General features: G+C 36.5%; 1 protein-coding gene across 3 annotated transcripts in view; it reads right to left on the reverse strand.

Moving 5' to 3' along the window:
- SYT1 (synaptotagmin 1) overlaps positions 1–20,400 on the reverse strand; it is a 337,000-nt gene that overhangs the window by 204,259 nt on the left and 112,341 nt on the right. For all 3 annotated transcript variants that reach the window (XM_033057399.1, XM_033057397.2, XM_033057398.1), the window contains exon 3: positions 14,284–14,345. In XM_033057399.1, the coding sequence (XP_032913290.1) occupies position 14,284 (1 nt within the window). In that variant the 5' untranslated portion in view covers positions 14,285–14,345. The remainder of the gene's footprint in view (positions 1–14,283; positions 14,346–20,400) is intronic.

The following is a 20,400-nucleotide window of genomic DNA, read 5'->3' on the forward strand; positions in this document are numbered from 1 at the left end:
CTTAGTGAAGACAATACAAATGCAGTGTGTAGAGGTGTAACATATATAAGCTAAGATGAATTTTCAAGATCAAGGCTTAAAAATTTACTTCTTATATAGCTAATTATAACTAACTGCTGTGTACTTATCTGCCTGGAAGTAAGACTGCAAAAAGAGTTTTGTGTTTTAAAAACTGCATAATTATTTGCATGTAACCATGGGAACCAGTATTAACCAAAATGTCTTTTTTAGTGCAGCTCTCCATTATACAGAAGAACTTCACCGCTTCCCCCTCAAAGCCCTTTCTTTGTTCCTTAAGCTTTGACATAAAATATTAATTTAGGTCTAAAGAGTGAATTTAACTTTTACTGTCAAATGGAAAATAACAGCACAGACAATAAGAATTGATAGTTTTCACAGTTGCCTGTTACCCCCACTGTAACTGGGGTAATTACATACAGTCCAGAATACAACTGATTTACATAGCAACTTTTGATATATGGCTATTACATACTATTTTCACTCCTATTAAAGACCATCATTCACTCCCTTTTAGGTACTGAAATGCACTCTGAATATGCCCTACAAAAACAGACTATAAAAAACATACTTGTTAAATTTAAAAAATAAACCCACAACTTTGTCACTTGTAGAATATAAAAAAATTACAGAATTTAACTCTTTTGTTGTTGTTTAAGCTGCACTATGACCTGGAAAGTTGAAACAGATATCATTGAAGACCTGGAAATTAACTGATCTCTTCCTTAACTATAAATATCTAAATCATTCACATAGAGAAGTAAGGCCCAAAGAAACCAAGTATTTACTAACAGTCAGCAACTGACAGAATGGTGAACTACAGGGAGTTAATTAGGCAAATGCGTTTTGCTAGGTTACCTCAGATATGCATCTTTAATTAAACAGCTAAAAAAGTCTACCTGTGTATCTTATGGCTCTACTGGAATAAATGGGTGTCATTTTAGCAATTATATTTCAAAGGCATCACACAGTGCTTTGAACTGGATAGGTTTAGTCTCTGGGGAAGGGCCATCTACTGGGCTTTCCTTAAGCAACATACAACTGCTAGCTTGAGCAGCAGCATGACTGTAACCTGGGGGTGAGCTGTTTGTTTGCCCTGATAGCAAGGGTTGTTCACTGTACACGAGAGAAAACGCCAAGTTTCCACATCCAGGCACAAAGACAAATTGCCTAAGTGGGATAAGAGTGCACAGCTAAACACAAATAGACTACACCAAGTTATCTGACATCCTGCTCTGTGTGTGACAGCTTTGGCAACTGCCCATCTTACAGTGGTGACTAACAAATGGAAAGACAACTTCCTTGAAGTACAGGGTCTTCTGTTTCTGTAGCTGTTTTCAAGATGACAAGTTTCAAGACTGGTAAGCTTAAACAGATACTTGGTAATCACCTGCATATCCAAATAAACAAACACTACATGTAAAGACATAAACAGTAAGATGCACAACATGAAGAAAGAGCAAAAAGGGGGGAAAAAAGCACCAAAACAAGCACAGAGGAAATACCCCACATATCATAACAGAAGATCCTTTAGAACTGACTCATCTTTGTTAGAAAGGTTTACCTTAGCTAGAAATCACATCCTACCATGTACCAACAATTAACTACAGTAGAAATGTGCACTATTTTCTACTGAAGAAGAGAAAAAAACTTCACTTTGAATATTTAATGAGAATTTTGTGGGAAGTGAATACAGTTTTAATGTTTCCCACAAAACTTTTGCCCACCAGACAGAATTTTTTCCAGTGCACTGTAAACTGTACCAGCAAGTATAGGATCACTCCCTTGCCACAGATCCTATTGTTTTAACAGCACAGCATCTCCCAGATACTTCTCCACACATGAGAAGTATAGCTGAACACCACTCAAAGCATTTGCCTCTTCTGTGTGTGACTGTAAATGATTAAATTTTAGAACTGCTAATGTGAAGACTACCTTATTTATATCACTTAATAAGGCACTAGGGATACATGACCATGGAAAGTGAGTGAATCAGAGTAGAGGGCATGTTAACTTTACAGTAAATATGTAAACTCTTGTGAATTGTATAGGGACTGCACAGTATTTTATGATGATCTTACTATAAGGTGATAAAACAATTAGCAGTATTGGTATATGAAATTCCAACCTAAACCAAGCAACTTCAGATTTCTTGAGTGAAGTCTTGTATTGCAACCCATTGTTCCGGAGAAAAAAGAGCGAGTGTCCGTAAATTTCACACAGCAGAGAAGCACCACTTCCCCAACAGCATCAGCAAATGACAAGGCAACCAAGCCATGGATAAGCTCTTATCAAAAAGCCTTAAGAGGGATAAAAGATTGTGCTCACCAAGGAAAAGATATTTCTTTAAAATAAATAGAAAGTCAAGTCTTAACCCACAGAAATACAGACTCTCTTAGTCAAGGTGCTTCAGTGGGCTCTCCAGAAAGGTACTTAAACTGAGAGATGTGCGTGTCCCATTATTAGTTTCCCTAAAACCCAACTGAATTAGAGTTGTTTGTTAGCTGTGTACAAAATCTATACATGCAAAAGACACCTGACATTGCTTAGTCTGTGAACAAGCATCAGTATAAACCACAGACATCTAACTGTGAAAAACCTGGGGCAGCATTCAACACCATTTCAGACTACAGTAACTGTTGCCAACAGATCAGATGACATTTGTCACTGTCAAATATTTCCACTTTTTTAACCAGGCACAGGCCAGAAGAAAAATGTAAGGCTTTCTGAATGGCTAGTCATATTTTGGATGAAAATGACAGAAGCTCAACAGAAAATATACTAAGGTCAAGGCAACGACAAGAAAACTAACTAGTGGCAATTTTTCATCAAGGTATCTAGAGAGCTCACTAATATTTTGACAAAAGTTGTACCTGCATTCTTCTCACTCTGAGCTGTCATTTCTCTGCTTTACCAATATAGCCAGCACACTAGTAGCAAATAACTTTTTCATTACACCTTTTTTCATCTTTCAGATGTAAATAAATAAACATGCAGCCTTAATGTAATTCTTGGCCACATTCTTTGCTACATATACTATTACCTATTAACCTACCAAAGAGCACCACCATGCTCATCCTTATTTCTATAATTTTACTCTCTTGCTGTTTCTGAGATAAATCAATGGTACAAGTCACATCAAATTCTAGGTGACCAAGTAAATTTCACTCAGAGAAGTAAGAGGTAATCATATGTATATTAAGTATCTTAAGTGGATGCAGTTCCTATGGAGACTTCTTTTAAATCTAAATAACTGTGAACTTTCATCCTTTCTCTTCTTTATTATCACTGCACGTATCTAATTCATTCTTATCCAGTCAGCCTACTGTATTTTCTAACTATTTCTACATGTGGCCTAAAAAATATTCTAATCACTTGAAAAAAAATGAGCAAATCCTTTTTACTGGCACCCCACCAAGTCCAAACATGATAACTGAACTTAGAAAGTCAGCAGTGTGACAGCTGATTAATGTTTCTGTATTTAGAAACCTTCTCACTGTTCCTGTTCTCTAATTTTGGTGTTTTTCTCTTGGATCAGTTGAGTGTTTGATTGTCTGTGACATCAAAAATTGTGACTAGAACTGAGAGTTCTTCTTCTCCTGCTTGCTCCCATGAGAAGCACTAACTATACTTCAATTACTTTGAGAATACTTACATATAAACATTATCTCCTTAAAAGCATTTCTAAATCCCCAGACTGAGATAACATTTGTGAGGCAGGTTGCACCACAGTATAACACGACACAGCTCCAGTTGTTCTAAACTGATGAGTTCCAAGATGTCACATGAATTGTCCAACTACCCTGTTATAACTTCCTGTTAAAGAAATTGTGACACCACATATATTGTACTTCTATGCTAAAAAAATAGCGAAGCAGCATTTTGGTAAGCAGAATACACATCTAGAAACAGGCAAAGCTGAAGAGTCATGTATGGCCGATGATGATTCACTTACTGAAAGCAACACATTAAGTGTGGCAACACAGTGGTGTCAAGGGTCATGGAAATACCTTTACTCATATCCCAATCAACGTTTTAGACAATCCTGAGAGAAAACTTCAATGCATTTTCATAACCATGATGTTTTTAAGTAGCAATGATTCACAGGTGTCATACAGTTCTAGTGTTAACCGTTTCCTTTCTACCATGCAATTCACAATAATCTATAATACATAATCTGCCTCTTTTACTTACCAATGGATTACTCACAAAAATGGTTTATTAGTAAATAGATTGTTCAACAGTTTATTGAACCCTGCATACAATTTTAAACTCTCCTCTTGATGCTACACAGAAGTGGATGTGCTGCTTTTGAAAAACAATACCTTGCTTAATTATCCGTATTTATTCAGGCTGTATCTGTAGCATTAAGCTGGTTGATAGCTGCACTTTAGTGATGCTGTTCCTGGGAAGCTAATGCTGAAGAGATGCTGTAAACCTGATATAATATATTGCAACAAATAAAAGGACAATTAGGATTAATAAAACAGAGCTTTATTTTCTCTCTAGAAACAAGCTGATGATTCAAATAACCCCTCAAGGTTTCATAATCTTATCATATCTCCTTTTTTATATCTCAAATATTAGAGATACCTTCTCACAAGCCCAATACCGTACTTTCCTAATACTACACATTTTTTTCAGTTAAGACTCGCAAAATTCAGTTTCAATCTAGAAATTAATCATTTGCCAGAGTTTCTGGGTTGATTTCTTTCAATTTAGTTTTGGAATTTTATCTGAGAGAAAGCAATTTGACAACTGAGGACATAATGTTCCAGCAAAGCAGAGGAAAAAAGCAAGAGACAGAGCAAAAGGAAGAGAGCATGAATATGTGCATCCAAGAAGAAAAGTCACACAAACATGGGTTTCTTTGGTGCTCTGAGTAAAATATCTAATCAGCAGAAATCAGAAGCTCTTCAAACAAATCAGACATTGCGTGCTATAGGCAGATATTTGGAGAAAAGTAGTATACGCTAAAGCTAAGAATTTACAACCAAAAAAAAAAGAGCATAAAGATAATGTATTCATTTATAATTTATAAGAAAATTTACTGTGTATCTGAAGTAATGTAATATTATAGTCCCATACCCACAGCAGGTAGAAAAGGAAGAAGAAGTAGGAGCAAAGCTACAAAGACAGTTTGCTGACTGGGACAAAGAAATGCCCAAACTGCTCTGAGCTTATGTTAAAGAAACAAATGTTTTCAGAGGGAAAAGGTATGGCCCTCAGGTTCATTCACTGTTTTAGGATACAACATTAAGATATTTGGGCATGGGAAGGAAGGAACATGCACATAAAAACCATTTCTTTATGTGTAGACACGTTTCTGATCACATGAACGGGCACCATCCCAGCCTGAGCCCCTCTTTGCAAACTCAGTCACAACTTAGTTACAGTACTCAAGCAGATATAAGTTGTGCTTTGTCCCTGTGGTTATTTTTTTAAAATCCTTATTTTGAAGAAGATCAAGAACTACAGGAAAACAAATTAGGTGCAACTGAGTAATGAGGGATCTTTTTCAGAAGAGCATCATCAACATATCTCTAAAACAGAAACTAAGATTTAATAAGTAAGTCCAGGGGAGGGTCACAAAGATTCCTCATTGTAAGGGTGGTGAGGCACTGAACAAATTGCCCAGAGAGGCTGTGGATGCCCCATCCCTGCAAGTGTTCAAGGTCAGGTTGGATGGGGCTTTAGAGCAACCTGATCAAGTGTCCTAGTTTGGAGGACAGGTGTCTGCTAAGAAACGCAGGAGCCTGTCTTTGAAAAGGGAGAATGTAACCCCCTCCCTCCAAATTATTATAATTTTGAAATCAAGTGGCTCTCAGGCAAAGATATGGGAATTAGGAATAAGAGTTCTTTACTAGGGAAATTAAAATAGAAATACAGTACTACAAAGAAACAAACTCCAAACCCTGACAAAGTCAGAGTACAACCTGACACCCCGTCAGGCAGGGTGTTGGTAGCAGTTCCATTAAATGGTGGCTGCATCCTCCTGCAGTGACAGATGTGATCCAGTTGGAGCAGTGCTCCTGTACAAGGTGCAGTTTCCCTCTAAAGGTCCAGTGGTGATGTGCAGAAATCCGGTTTTCCTCTGGAGTCCAGTGGAGAAAGGGGCTGCCTTAGTGTCCCAAAACCTCTGTTTTTATCTTGGTAAGGAATGTTGGGCTCTTCCCCCTGGCTGGAGCAACTTCCAATGGGATGCAGTAATTTTATCAGTCCCACAGTGGGACTCAATGGGCATTAGCAGAAAATGACTCGCTGGAGGAAGGATGGGTTGTGAAAAGATAAAGAACAATGCCCCGCCTGGTTTCAATGGATGGCCCATTAACAGAATGTCTCCCACAGAGATAAGGATCACTGCCCCCACCCTCAACAGATGGTGATAGAATAGATACCTTTTATCACACTCTGTATTGTAACCCAAGACATCAAGGGGAAGGTGTCTCTGTGCATGACAGGAAGGTTGAAACTAGATGATTTCAAGGTCACTTCCAATCAAAACCATTCTATGATAACATGACTTAAGTAGAGTTGCCAATAAGAAAACAGTAAAGGGAGAAAAATGGGAATATGAACAAGGATGAAAGGAGAAAGGAGATTAAGAAAGAGAAACAATATGGAGCTTTATGCTACAGCAGTAAGTTGCAGATTAATATAATTATACCAGAGCTTTCCCCTTCCTAGCCGCATCTCATAATTCAGGATTGTAAAGGCTGCTGTTTTTTCCCCAGAATAATGAATAAGGGAGACAGGAAGAGCTTGTATTGGTAAAAAATGCAGGAAGAAAAACTGTTTGTAGGACTTATTCATAGTCTTACACAGGTATTTTCTAGATTAGGAACCACTGAGTAAGACAGTGTTTTCTTTTAAGGCAGTTACTTAACAGCAGATACAATCTCAATTTCTTTTAATGTGCATCAAAAATAGTAAGTACTAATGAACACACTTCTCAAACACAGTGGAACCTTCTAAGAAGCATGAACTGATGGACAAATCAATATTCAGAACAATCTCAGAGTCTGAAAGAGTAAGATAAGTAACAGCAGTACACAGTTCTGTAGTTCAAGGTCTTTGCAATACTGAGATGGTATGAGCTTATTCTTTTCACACCACTAACAATACTATCAGTTTCACCACTGGAGTGAATTCCAATCTCCCTGGAAAGTTACTGTGTGCCACCATATCAACCCTGAAAAGGAAAGCTGCTCAAGAGGGTTTAAGCAAATCATTAATGACCACTAACAAATATTTTGAAAATTTCAGTATCAAAATACTGATTCTATTCTCTTTAAGAAATGTCTAAGAACAAAATTACAAAGTTTAGATGCAATGTCCATTTAAAAACCTACCTATATATTGGGCATATTTGCCCAATAGACTGTAACTCCTCAAAAAGAATGCCAGTTACCTACAGGAAAATCAATTAACAGTTTAATAGCTAGTGGTTTATTAACCGGTTGTTTAATTTCAAGTCTTAAGCATTATTATCCCTAAAGTAAAACTGGATTTCAAATAACTCTGCCCATGTTAATAATTTCATTTAAACTAAAGATTCAACCACTAACACATGATTCTAAGAGCAAATACCAACAAAAATAGTTAAGGTTGCAAAGTCTAAATGACATCTTACTCCATTTTTCTCATCTTTCTTCCTGAAACCAATGCTCTTACTTGGCATCACAACTTACAAGGATGAGTGAAATAGGCTTATGGTATAAAAGCAGCCTGGGCACTACTTCTCTTAGAAATGAAAAGGTATTGGGAGACCTATTACGTGAAAGATCAAAGTATACCTCAGTTCAGTACTAGCAGAGACCTCCAGGCTATCATGCATTTTACACAGTATCACCAGACTTTGCAATAAATGTCTGGGAGTTATCTTTCGAAACTTCAGCCCCTGGATCCATGCAACTGAATGAAAATCTCACCTCTCAATAAAAAGTACACTTCTAAACATTGAGATTTTGGAGGCACTAAAGCAGTCATAGAAATTGAGCAGTAACAAGAAAAATTCACAAGTACATGGCTCATGGAAAAACAGAACCTCAGCATTTTTAATAATTTAACTAAATCTTTGTAATTGGTCAGACTGGTAAGATGGTCTAATGTTATGTGCTTTATGAACAGCATGTTAAAAAACTTGTGCCCTCAGCTCAAAGTACTGTTCCATTTATTAGCACAGCCACAAGAGTCACTAGTATGAAAGACAACCAATACTGCTCTCAGAGCTGTTGTCCTCTCAGAAAAACCATGTCTTTGCCTCTTTAGCTTGCAGAGCAAAACTGAAGATGTAGCAGCAGCACACTGCAGACACACTGCTGATACATTCGAAGAGTTCCAGAGCACCCTTAATCACTCTTAATTTCTAGCTGTTCTAATGGATATTCCCGCCTAAAAATTCTAATCCCAGGAATCATACCTTTCCAAATGTATTAGATTTTGAACTTTGGGTTTTGGTATTCTTGCTTATTGCAAGAAGAATTCTACTGTGCCCACTTCATGTAATTCAGATATTAATGTAAACAGAGAAGACTGACATCAGAAAACATATTCTTATGTGGTAATGGTTTTAAAAAACATTTTCATTTACATAGAGAAGTAACTGAATTTCCTATTTTCTTTCCATTTTCACAGATTAATGTTGTCAATATAGTTGTAATTTACTGATATAATTGTAAACAGGTCTAAGATTTCTGAGTAAGTTCTTGAATGAGTTTCATTTACATAAGGAAAGCTGTCAAAATGAGATGCTTATGACAGCTGTATGTCCTTAAAGTAAGATTTATAGCATGAAACTTTAAAGAAGAAAAAGAAATCATCGCTGAAGAGAAAAGTCATACTTGGAGAGGATCCAAAACTGCCAAGTAATGTTCCTTAGTGATCACCAGCTCCATACAGGGATGTCGTCTTAACCTGTATGTTTCATAATCACTTGTACAATATTAGTAATTTCTTGAGTTAAGCTTCATGTACCATAAATGCAAAACAGCAGAGTTGACAAAAAAAGTCTATCCTCTTATTTCCTAATCAAAGCATAAGTCACGACAAGAGCAGTGACAGAACAGGCTATCTCCAAGACTCAAAGGAAATTTGGGCTGGAAGTGATCTGCCCTGAATTACTAAGGTAAATACCTGAAGCTAACCTGGTAGTCTTCAAAAGCGGATTGTGCAACGAGATTAAGAATTAGAAACAAAAGGGAAATACTGATTAAAGCTTGCTTTCACAAAAAGGAGCCCCAATTTACCCCAAAAAGCATGCAGCGCTGCAGATGTCTACTCATTTTGTTTGATTGTATTTAGAGACTGGGTTACAACAGCAGTTACCAACGTCAGCAAAGCTGCATTATGATGACACAGTATAATTCTTCTTATCGAGAGATTTTAATCACAAATATTAGACACTAACTAAAAGTAAAAAAAAACCTTAAACGAATTATCAACATCCCCATTCAAAAATATGGAGAACCATAATAAAAACTGCAGTAGCAAAGAAAATGTGACATTAAAATTTCTTTGATATGTGGATCATAGAAGCAATTCATTTTAGTAGCTTCTTGAAAGTTGCCTCAGTAGTTGTGTAGAACTGCTGCAATGTTTACACATTGTATGACTTAATGCCAAAAACCAACTCTTTTTAAAATGGAAATGACATTTCTCTGAAAGAGTCTGATTTAAAATCATAGCCAAATTGGTATTCAATGTGATGTTTAAAAATAGCAAAGTACAGGAACACAGTACATAACAGAGGAGAATAAGCATGTTAACCCTACTGACTGAAGTTGGCTTATGAAATTCCAACAAGCAAATTACACTAATTAATATTTTGCTTTTGAAACCTAATGTGCAAAGGTGGTTAAAATCTATTGCTGCAGCAGTAGCCCAGGCATTTGGTTCCTACACTTAAGAAAGATGCTGATTTCCTTTAAAGTTTTTTGGTTGATGAAAAAGTAGCTGGTAAATTCACTAGTGTTTCAGAATAAATATATATACAATAACATTGAAAAATGGAAAATATAACACAGATTTCCAGTTCAAAATTTCCAAGTAATAGACAAAATATCAGCCAATATTTATTGAAACCATTAAACGGCTCAAATGGTTAAATTCCTAGCTGAGAAAAATATGATTACATGACTTCTGGGGTACTTGGAAAACACATCATTTAAAAATGTGTCTAGAAAAGTATGTGTTTAACAATTAAAGAAAAAGGTTATAAGCTGCAGCAGATAAATTAAATAGTAGAGACTAATCAATCACAGTGCTAAAATGATAGATGACAACTAAACCGAAGCCCCAGGGAGCTACAACTACAGAGCCATTTTGCAAAATTAGGCTGCATAACTAGCATACCTCAAAGCAGTACAGAATCTAAATCCATGTCAGAGATGTCACATTAAAAAACACAAAGTGGTGTCTGTAATACAGGAATGATAAAAAGAAAAGAAAAATAAAGTTTTGTGGCACAGAATTTTGCAAGCATAAAAGCCATGGAGAATAGACTCCTCTGAATAGTCTTGACATGATAACCAAAAAAAGAGGCAATATAAACAACCTTTACATTATGCAAATGCTACTATATAATTTACCAGAAGTTCATACTTTCACTGTGTGATGGGGGAAAAAAAGAGGGTAACTAATTTAGGGGAAGACCTCATTACAGACTTAAGGTAGTGGAAACATTCCAGTGAACAATTTTATCCAAGCCTGCAGTATATGCACATGAATTCTAATTCTCAGTGACAAAACCTGTGACAAAATGGCAAAAAACAAGTAATAAGAGCACTTCCATGCTGTTTCTAGATTACTATACTGTATGAAAGATTGAAATAATAATATAAGGGAAGGGTACTGTGATTAGTACAGAATAATCAGGAAACACAGGTTCATTTCTTTTTGAATAATCATAAATTCAACTTTTACAATACAGACCCTTCCAAAACCAAAAAACCCTTCATTTAGCTACTTTATCTCTGGTACATTACATACCTCTAGATATAATATGGTAAATGTAAAAATATTACCCTTAGTAGCTTTTGAAATAGATATGAGGGCAAACAAGGGTAATGTTGCATGCTCAGAAGGTGCTGGTAAGTCTAACATGAATTTAGTTCTTCTACACATAATGGAGTCAAACTGCCCTCACAATTATTTTCAGCAGGTCAAGCCTCCTCTCATCTGCTCACAGCAGAGTCTGGATTCTGGTCATCTTTCTCCTGTACCAGCACTATCCTTGTGCAATCTCCTAATTTATGCCACATTACCTGAACTGGCTTTTATGAACCAGCCACCAATTATTTGCCACTTCTTTGATAAACCAAAGTTTGTGGCAGATGAAATCTGATTGCTGCTGACTATGTGAGGATAATGGACACCTTTTTTTGATCACGTTGCAAGATTTTTTCCCCGCTCCACAAAGGAGATCTTCAACCTTTCGCAATATCAGAGAGAAACAACAAAGGCCCTTGCACTTAAAATAAAGTTGGGAACATATAAAACCCACAAAACATACTATACATCATAAGTTTTATTTTTTCTTTTTAAATATAAGAACGATATTAATTTTAATTTTATCTATATGCGGGGAGTACAATCTTTTTTTGCCTCCAAGCACCAGATATTTTAAATTTTAGATTGTAATTCAATTTGAAGGAAAAAAGGTATTCTGAAACAACTCCACAATTCCCATTTATCAATCCCAGAGTCAGAAGAAGGACTGGTTACTTCATACTGTATGAATAACACACAGTTCTCAAGGGTGTTAGAAGGCCCAGAGGTACCATACATGAACTTCCCTCCATGGAAGAATGTATATCCTGATCGAGCTGGTAACATTGCTTCTCCTGGATGATGGATGAGAGGTAAGAGTAATTTTATTTGTATTTTATTATTCTAATTTCCCATGTATATTCCAAAGAGAGTGTTAAATAAATTTCACATCACAAATGTTAAATAACCACTGCAGAGTTTCATTTTTGTAATTATATATTCATTATGCTAGATCATTTGTAGTTTATAATCATAATACCACAACTGATAAAATTAATTTATGGATAATATGAAAAGGTCCCGTCAAACCAATTCTGCCAGCAGAAGAGAGAGAATTTGTATGTGAAGGAGTACCAATAATAGTTGACTATTTTTTTCTCAATATACACAAATAAATCCATGTTATTCTGAAAGAGCTGCCTGTGAGTTCTGGCCACTTGACACAGAAACACAACTGGGGAGAAGATTTTCCAGACTCTGCAGTAGTGAAATTTATTTTCTACAAGTAGGTCTGTAACAACTTGTGAATTTTTTGTATACATATCTCAGTTGAATTATACAAATTGATTGGAATTGCTAGCATTTATTCAGGTAACTATCAGTCACCCGCTGCCAAAACTTCAGACCCAGAGAGCATAAAGCATAATTGATTAGGTTGAAGGTATCCCATTCATAAAATAATAAATTCCAAAGTTCCACTGTATCTTTCCACACATCAAGTAAAATTGGTGACCCATATTACACTACATTTTGTAACCTTTTGTGAATTCCTTAGACATAGGTATATGGCATTATTCTGTGCATTATGACACAACAACAGTAATAAAGCTCTTGGTCTGCAGAGTATCTATTTAATACTAGCTATAGAAAACTCAAAATTTGCCTAACATCAGAAAAATTCTGCAATGCAGCTCTGCCAAGAGTAAGAGATGCCCTGTGTGGGAGACGTGAGCAGAAAATATGAAGTTCGAGCAGATTGACTACGTGGCAAAAAATGGAAAGATGAAGGTTAAAAAGACGTGTGATAGCATGTACAGAATATAAACCACAGGAATCACACGGGAAAGAAGAGAAAATGAAAGGAAAGTATGACTGATAGAAGAAGAAATGAAAAAAATCAAAGGAATAGATAAATAGCAGTTTTGAGACGTTTTCTAGAATTCTCTGGTACTATGTATCATCCACTATATATCTAGAAGATTTCCACTGGTAACATAGTTTAGTACAGCATATAAATAACCACACAGGTTCACAAAGAAGCATTGTATTGTCCTTGGATTAGTGAAATGTCACACATCTCCTTTCATGTTAAAGTCCATCATCAAACTTGTCTGCCCAGAGATGTAATAGGTACTTTTTTGCTATTGAGATTTAGACACATTCTTTTCCAACAAAAAGTATTATTTTTATTACTTCTCAAGAAATATCCAAAATATATTTCTGTTCAAAACTAGCCTGTTCTTTCTCCATATTAGCCAAATGAATAGGGATTTCAAATACAACAGTAAAATTCCTTCACTTGTACTGCCAGATGTATATTCTAGAAGTAGAATGGTGCTAAAAACACATATTCTCTGCCCATTACTTACCGTGCACAATTATCTACCACAAAAAAGGCAGGTTCTCTTGGCACCTAGCACAGAGGAACTGTTTTGTTGGAACTGTTAATAGAAATGTGCCCACACAAATCCACCTGCTCTGGTTCTCTGAAGATATTGCCACCTGTTAAATACCCAGTCATGTGGTACACCCATATAACCAGCTACGGTCCCCAGGGCACACTACTTTGGATTGGCAGTGAAAGCAGTGTCTGTGCTCTACTTTGTCATGACTGGTACTTCACCAGCAGCCTAAGGTATTTTTCCAGGGACAGTGTCAATAACATCACCCACAACATAAACATGGCTCATTTTCTTGTCTCAGCAAGCAGTCTTAACTTATTGGTGTTTTATAATGCTGCAGTTGTCAAAGGCCAGTGCAGTCATGCACTGCAACTGGTTGGACTGTGCAGTGAAGAGCACAGCTATGACCAGGGTGTTCAGAACAATTAGACAGTGGTTATGTGGTTAACACAAACCCATGAAAGTCTTCTGCTCCTACACTGACCATGCAGAGATCTCTCACTACAGTGATGAATCTGTTTTTCTGCAAAATTTCATGTGCGAGCAAATGTTGGCATAATACTGTTTTTAGTTTGGTACTGTTAATTTCTATTGCAATGTATTTTTACTGAGAACAAAAATGTACGTAATATTATCAGTATGGGTAGCAATGAAGACACTTTGTGTGGATTACCTGGGCCTCTTACCTGAGGTGATCATAGTATTTATAAAAGTCTACCTCTGTGAAATGAAACTAAGTTGGATACAGGGCATAAATGTTCACTGCACTAATTTCTTACACTTGTTAGAAGAACTGCAAATATGAAAGAATAAAAATATTAAAAAGGAAGTGCAAGTCACGTTTAGCTTCAGAGTATGTGAGTTGGTCACTTACTGTTCACGACAGAGAATGTGTGTTTAACTCTCTTCTCTTTGTTTCTTCAGGACTCCACACTTCTGTAAGAAAAACAAATACATGCATTTATCATCTACTTAAAATTAACTATCTAGTTTCATTTGTGCTACAGAAGTTTGCCATTTTCAGCTTTAGTTTTGGCTTACTCCAATATTTAAAACCCTGGGCTTTTGTGAAAGCACCCAGCATAGAAAATTCACATCATCCCTTTTCCTTAAAAAACAGTTTCCAGTCTTAGATACTACAATAGCAGGAGAGATGAAAAATCTACAGGTCCAGGGAACAAATCTCTCTTGAAACCTCCGACTAAAAGTTGGGCATCCTAATTTCATCTGGGCACCTGCAGGTCTCCCCAGTTCCGGGAAGGTGACAGGCTTTCACATTTCTGAGGCTGGCAATCCTCTCATCAAAATCAAATTCTCATGGTTTATTAGATCTTGGCTGAATTACCCCATTAGACTGAGGAGTCAAGGAAGAAAGAACGTATGCCTCCACTGACAGCCACAGCCTCCCTCACCATTTTTGGAGGAGAGTGGAACATGCTGCAGAGTGGTGTTTGATGCCTCACTCCTGCTGTTTCATACAGGAAATTTGTATGGTAGGAACTGAACACAGCACACCAGCTGCTTTAGCCTTTCTTGGCCAGTTTACAGGCATCACAACAGAGGTGAGTTTTAACATAGGATTTGAAGGAACACAGCATACTGCCTTTGCAGATTTTACTATTAACAATTTTCATTAATAAAGGCTGCTTGAGAAAAGGGAGAAAATTGGGACTGCTGGGCAATAAGGGTTACAATAAGGACAACATTAGGTGTGAAAGGACAAGCACAATCTAGCTGTAAAGGCATTAATTGTGAAGATGACTAATTTGGATGTAGTTAAAAAATTGAGCCAAATACATATTTACCAAGATAGACAAATGCATTTTTACTTTTCATCAACTAGGAAATGAAAATGTTGTTATCTGAAACTGTCACACTACAGCACACCAACACTTACACTGGCCTTTAAAAAAGGCAAATCATGATTCCATCCACCATCTCACTCTAATCAGCAAACCGTCTTTCATGACTCAAATAATACAGGACTCAAACTATAATCAATTATAAAATCTAATTTCCCTTTCTATTTTAGTAAGAAATTAATATTTTTTTCTCTATCGTTCTGTCAATATTTATGACATACCAGAAATCACTCATTTGCATATGAGTCTACTGTAGAAACGTGTTAAGCAACAATTAAGAACTGTTTGGAGCTAAGGGCTATATAGTACATTATTCAGGAGCATCTAATATTATAATGTTATTAAGTTTTAAACTTTTTTGAACCATAGGGATCAGCTCTTCTATCTAGCATAGAGTCCATTTAATTATGTCCTAGACATCAGTGAGAAGCTGAAAACTTAAAATGATGTATGGTTAACTGGACAAAAATTTGAAATGTTATTCTAAAGGGTTTAGAATAATTCGGATGCTGGTGTAAAACATAACTAATTTAATTCCCATAGCTTGTAACTCATATCAAATGTCAACTCATGTCGATATCCTTAGCAGACCCTACCTTGTTTGGTGCTCTGTATTAGCTGTATAAAATGTTCTGGTACAGATCATGACAGACCTAATCTGAATTACTGTACTCAAGTATCTCTTGAACAGGTTCAACCAAAACTTTGCCTCTTGCTGTCAAGTCAAGTCTTCCCAAACTGAGGGATTTGAAATTCAGAAACACTCAGAAAGAGGGTTCAATAAAAGAACCTCTAATCTCCACCTTCTCCTGGAGTTCAGAGCCAGGGTTTTGGTTCAGGGCCTTGTGTATATCTTGCATTTGAGCAGAGAGAGCTGCAAAAGCTTTAGAGAAATTAACACCCAGAGCCACACCTGCTCTGTGGTACACTGTCTCAATCTTCCCCTGTTTCTCTAAGCTGTCTGTGTCAAGCTGTGTCATATTATTACTGAGCCTTTCAGGAGGTTCACTACTTCCTTCTGCTGCAATGACAGAAATTTGAAAGGAAAGACAAATGTTTATTACAGTATTAATTGTAAGTAACTGAATAAAAATATAGGTTTGCATTAGAGAAGCAAATTTAAACAAAAGTATGAGTAAGTGCTGTGCAGCATTGAGTGCAAACAGAGACAGCCTGCCTGCTCCTTTGAAGCTCACAGTCTGAGTTTCCAAAAGAGATGAAAAATGGAATGCACATCTGGAATAAATAAGTAAAAAACAATCAATAGAATTCAACAGTTGTCCAGGAAACTAAATACCATTATTCTTTAAAAGGATTTGCAGAGCTAAAATATAAGGAGATAAATAAAATGGAAAGATTTGCATTTCTAGAGGAAGATTGAAACATTACAAAAGAAGTTCAACAGTGTTTCTATCACTGACTGTTAAATGTAGACTATTTTTTATTAGATATGTTGGAAGATTAATTCATTCATCCTTGGTTATGGACTCCTGTGGGTCTTCAGTGCAGGAGATCCCCTGCAGTGACAACTGTATTTTCAGAGCTACAAATAGCACCGGTCATAGCACTAGTATCTTCCAAGGATCCATTTTCATTTCAATAATTTGCAAGGGAAGACGTTTCCTAATGAAACCATTGGAAATATCAACAGAAACACATCTTGATACGTGTGACTACATCTTGTAATATGCCTTTGAAGTGTAACCTATATTTAACAAATATTATCTACAGAAGAACTTAAGGGCCTTTAATTTCAGGATAAGTAGTCAATGAAATGATCTGCAACTTTTGCTTCAGTTAGCATACAGATATGCAAAAGTAAGCAAAACAAAGCCTTTTTAAATTAATTCTAAATCCTCTGATCCCAGTAACGTTTATGGTAACCAGTTATGGAAGTAGTACCATTAAACTGGGGCAGGACTGGAACTCTAAAACAAAACCAGTTCAGTGAACAACATTGAATTTAAGATTATATACGCATGCTCATGAAATGAAATGTTACTCCACTGCAAGGAAGGGAGTCTGCAATTTTTCTCAGGAAGATCTTGTTTAACTCACACAGAAACAGAGTGTATTTACATTTATTACAGATGACAAAGAACATTTTTAGCATCACAGAATCATGGCAAAAGTAAGCCCCTTTTATCAAATGTTTCACTTTTCATTGTGAACTGTGATACAATAGATGAAAGGGAAGTTGCATGGTAATTAGAAGACTTCTCAAGGTGTCTTAGGCCATCTGCAGTTTCTTTATTCCATTACTTTTTTAAAGCCAGGAACAGCTATGTGATCTTTTACAAACTCCATGAAGAAACAATTTTTATCTGTTTAGGATTATGGGCTAAACATTCATTAGTAGAGCATATGGCTGTTATTTGAGTGGTGGTGTTCTCTCTCTTCTTTCAAACGCTGAGGAATAATTTTGCAAACTGAATCTCTGTACTCTGGAGTAATAGAGAGCTGCTAATATATCATCATTATGGCTCAGTGACAGTTCCAGAGCACAAATGGTCAACATTTTTGTCATGAAGGAATAGAAGCTCTAGAAATCAGTTTCAAGAGGGTTTTGGTTTTGACAGAACTTGACCTTAGCCCAGGTTTGCTCACTTTATTGATTGTCTTTCAGACCTGAGGACATCCACTAATGCAGCATATCTGGGAGGTTTGGAATAAACCATTTTGAAATTTAGTGTGTCAAAACGAAAAAAATATAATCTAAACCTCAAACAAAAAGCAGCTGGTGTTTAGCCTACTGAATTTAGCAGAACATCCTCAAAACAAAAGCCTAGGAGTGCTAGAAGTGAAAATGGGTATTTTCATGGGTATTCAAATTTTATTCTCTGCTTTAGAATTATTTATGAGAGAAAATCAGATTAATTGAAAGTGGAGGAGTCCATTATGAATAGACTGACATCCTGTAAAACACAGAACTGACGTCTGGAAAAATGAGGCTAGCATTCGATTATGAAGTTTAAATTAGCTAATAACCAGCACAGAGTCTGGATAATTTCCAGTTGCATAATGTGCAACAAATTAAATGTATTTTGAAAAAAATGCAGTTGTGGGCATTTATCAATTATTTCACATATTGAAAACCAAGTTGTCATACATTATGAACTTTACAGTCCTTAATCATATGTATATTCCACTATTTTATGGGCTTAATTTGCTCAGCATCAACTTTTACTGTGAGTAACACTGATTTTGTCGAAACCTCAAATAAGTCACAGAACAGATCTGAGGATTACTTCAGAAGGGATTTAAAGCACACACTGTGACTCTCTATACAACCACCACTTAAAACACTATCTGTTCAGGCCCAGATGGATTGCTATGGCAACAGAATCCCAAATACCAGGTTTGTAACTAACAAAAATTTGAATTATTGATGAACTCAGAGTTGTCTCTCTTGGACACCCTCCTATTCAAATACCAAGCCGTATGGTTAGAATACAGAGAAATGGTTGATATGCAATTTCCCTAGCCCAGTGAGCACTAATCCCAAAGGATTTCATTAAATCTTCTGGCTTAAATTTTTATTCTTGGAACAGCAGTCAGCAAGCAGGGATTACATTAAAACAGGCACTATTGAGGTCATTACTGACTGAATTCAAGCCTGTAATATAACAAAACAGGAACTAATTTTAAATATACCTCCACACACAATCCCCACCCCCCTCCAAAAATAGCACTGCTCTAAGTTACTACATATTTGATGACAGTCCTTTTTCCACTCACATCACTGCCCTTCCTCCTTGCCTACAGTCAATGATGGAGAACAGTACTAAAGAGTAAAAAACAAAAAGACATATCATTTGATAAAGAGGCGAACATCTCATGGTAGAGGTGACTGTGCATAAACAACTGAGTTGCAGAACAGTAAATGTCAGGAGGCTCTGCAGCCTTTGATATTCTGTAAATCAAAACCAAGAAGAAAAACTTCTCTAGCAAATCAGAAGAGAAAAAGTACTTATTGTTTTTTTAATTGCAAATTTCATGATAAGGGAACAAGAAGTGGTAGGAGAGCCAAGCACTGCTGGAAAGCCTCTCAGAACTTTATACAGAAGGTGATTAACACAGTGAGTGTTGGACAAAAATAGATCCATCAGTTCTCAAATAGCTTGCTTTAAGAGAAACTATGGCTTTAAAAAACCCAAACAATTCTCAGGTGGGTGCCTACCATTAGGTGTCACTGTATATAGAAGAGAAATGGCAAACTTCTGACTGTACGAGTTTGTTACCAGATCAAACATCCACCAAAACTAGAAGGAAAAACCAGGACGAGGGGAAATTTTTGGAGATGGGTAAATATGGAGGGATGCTTTTGCTAATAGAAAGGAAACAATAATTGAAACAGAAAATGAAAGATAAAACCAAGGCATAGTCATTTCCTAAGACAAGAGAAAAATTTAGAACAACAGAATGAGAAGACAGGTTGTACCACACACTTCCTGGTGGGGCAGGAGAAATTCTCCCTTTCTCATTCATACAGATGAGCATTTATTCAACACAGTACATAAAGACAGAGGACCTATTTGGGAAAGCTGTCATTTGAACAGCCATTTATGTTTACAGATATTAACTAGATTGTAAGCCTTTATCAGGTCTCAACATACAATGTTTGAATACAGTTTACCAGAATGCATGTGCAGCAACACTGTGGAACTAGAGACAAAACCAGTATTTATTTAATCCCTGCTTTTCTCTGTCCATTCAGTCTGTAGCTGTGACCATCCTGTGACCCATATATTTTGAAGGTGAAGAGTTTTCAGCTCTACAGGTTGCTCTGCTTAGCAAAGGACTCTGCTCATTGTGGAATTTGTTTCTGGGAATCCCTTTTACACTACTAGCAATGAAGCTGCTTTTTCAGCCTCTGTTCGTTTGTATTGAGCTACCTGCCACTTAAAGTTCAAAGATCCTTCCCTGTAACTTCCTCAGAATTTCAGTTCTTAGCAGAACCAGGTGTTTCAATTCCTGACTAGCTTTTTCTTGTTACTACCATTCACATCCATCAGACATGCTGTGTTTCTGTTACACACAACTCATACACAGGCAAGAGCAGTTCCTAACCCTCAGTAAGTGCCAGCTGCTCCTCCAGTGCCCCTGCATTGCTCTCCCAGCTCCATGAT

The sequence above is a fragment of the Catharus ustulatus genome, chromosome 4 (assembly GCF_009819885.2).
Source record: "Catharus ustulatus isolate bCatUst1 chromosome 4, bCatUst1.pri.v2, whole genome shotgun sequence".
NCBI lineage: Eukaryota > Metazoa > Chordata > Aves > Passeriformes > Turdidae > Catharus > Catharus ustulatus.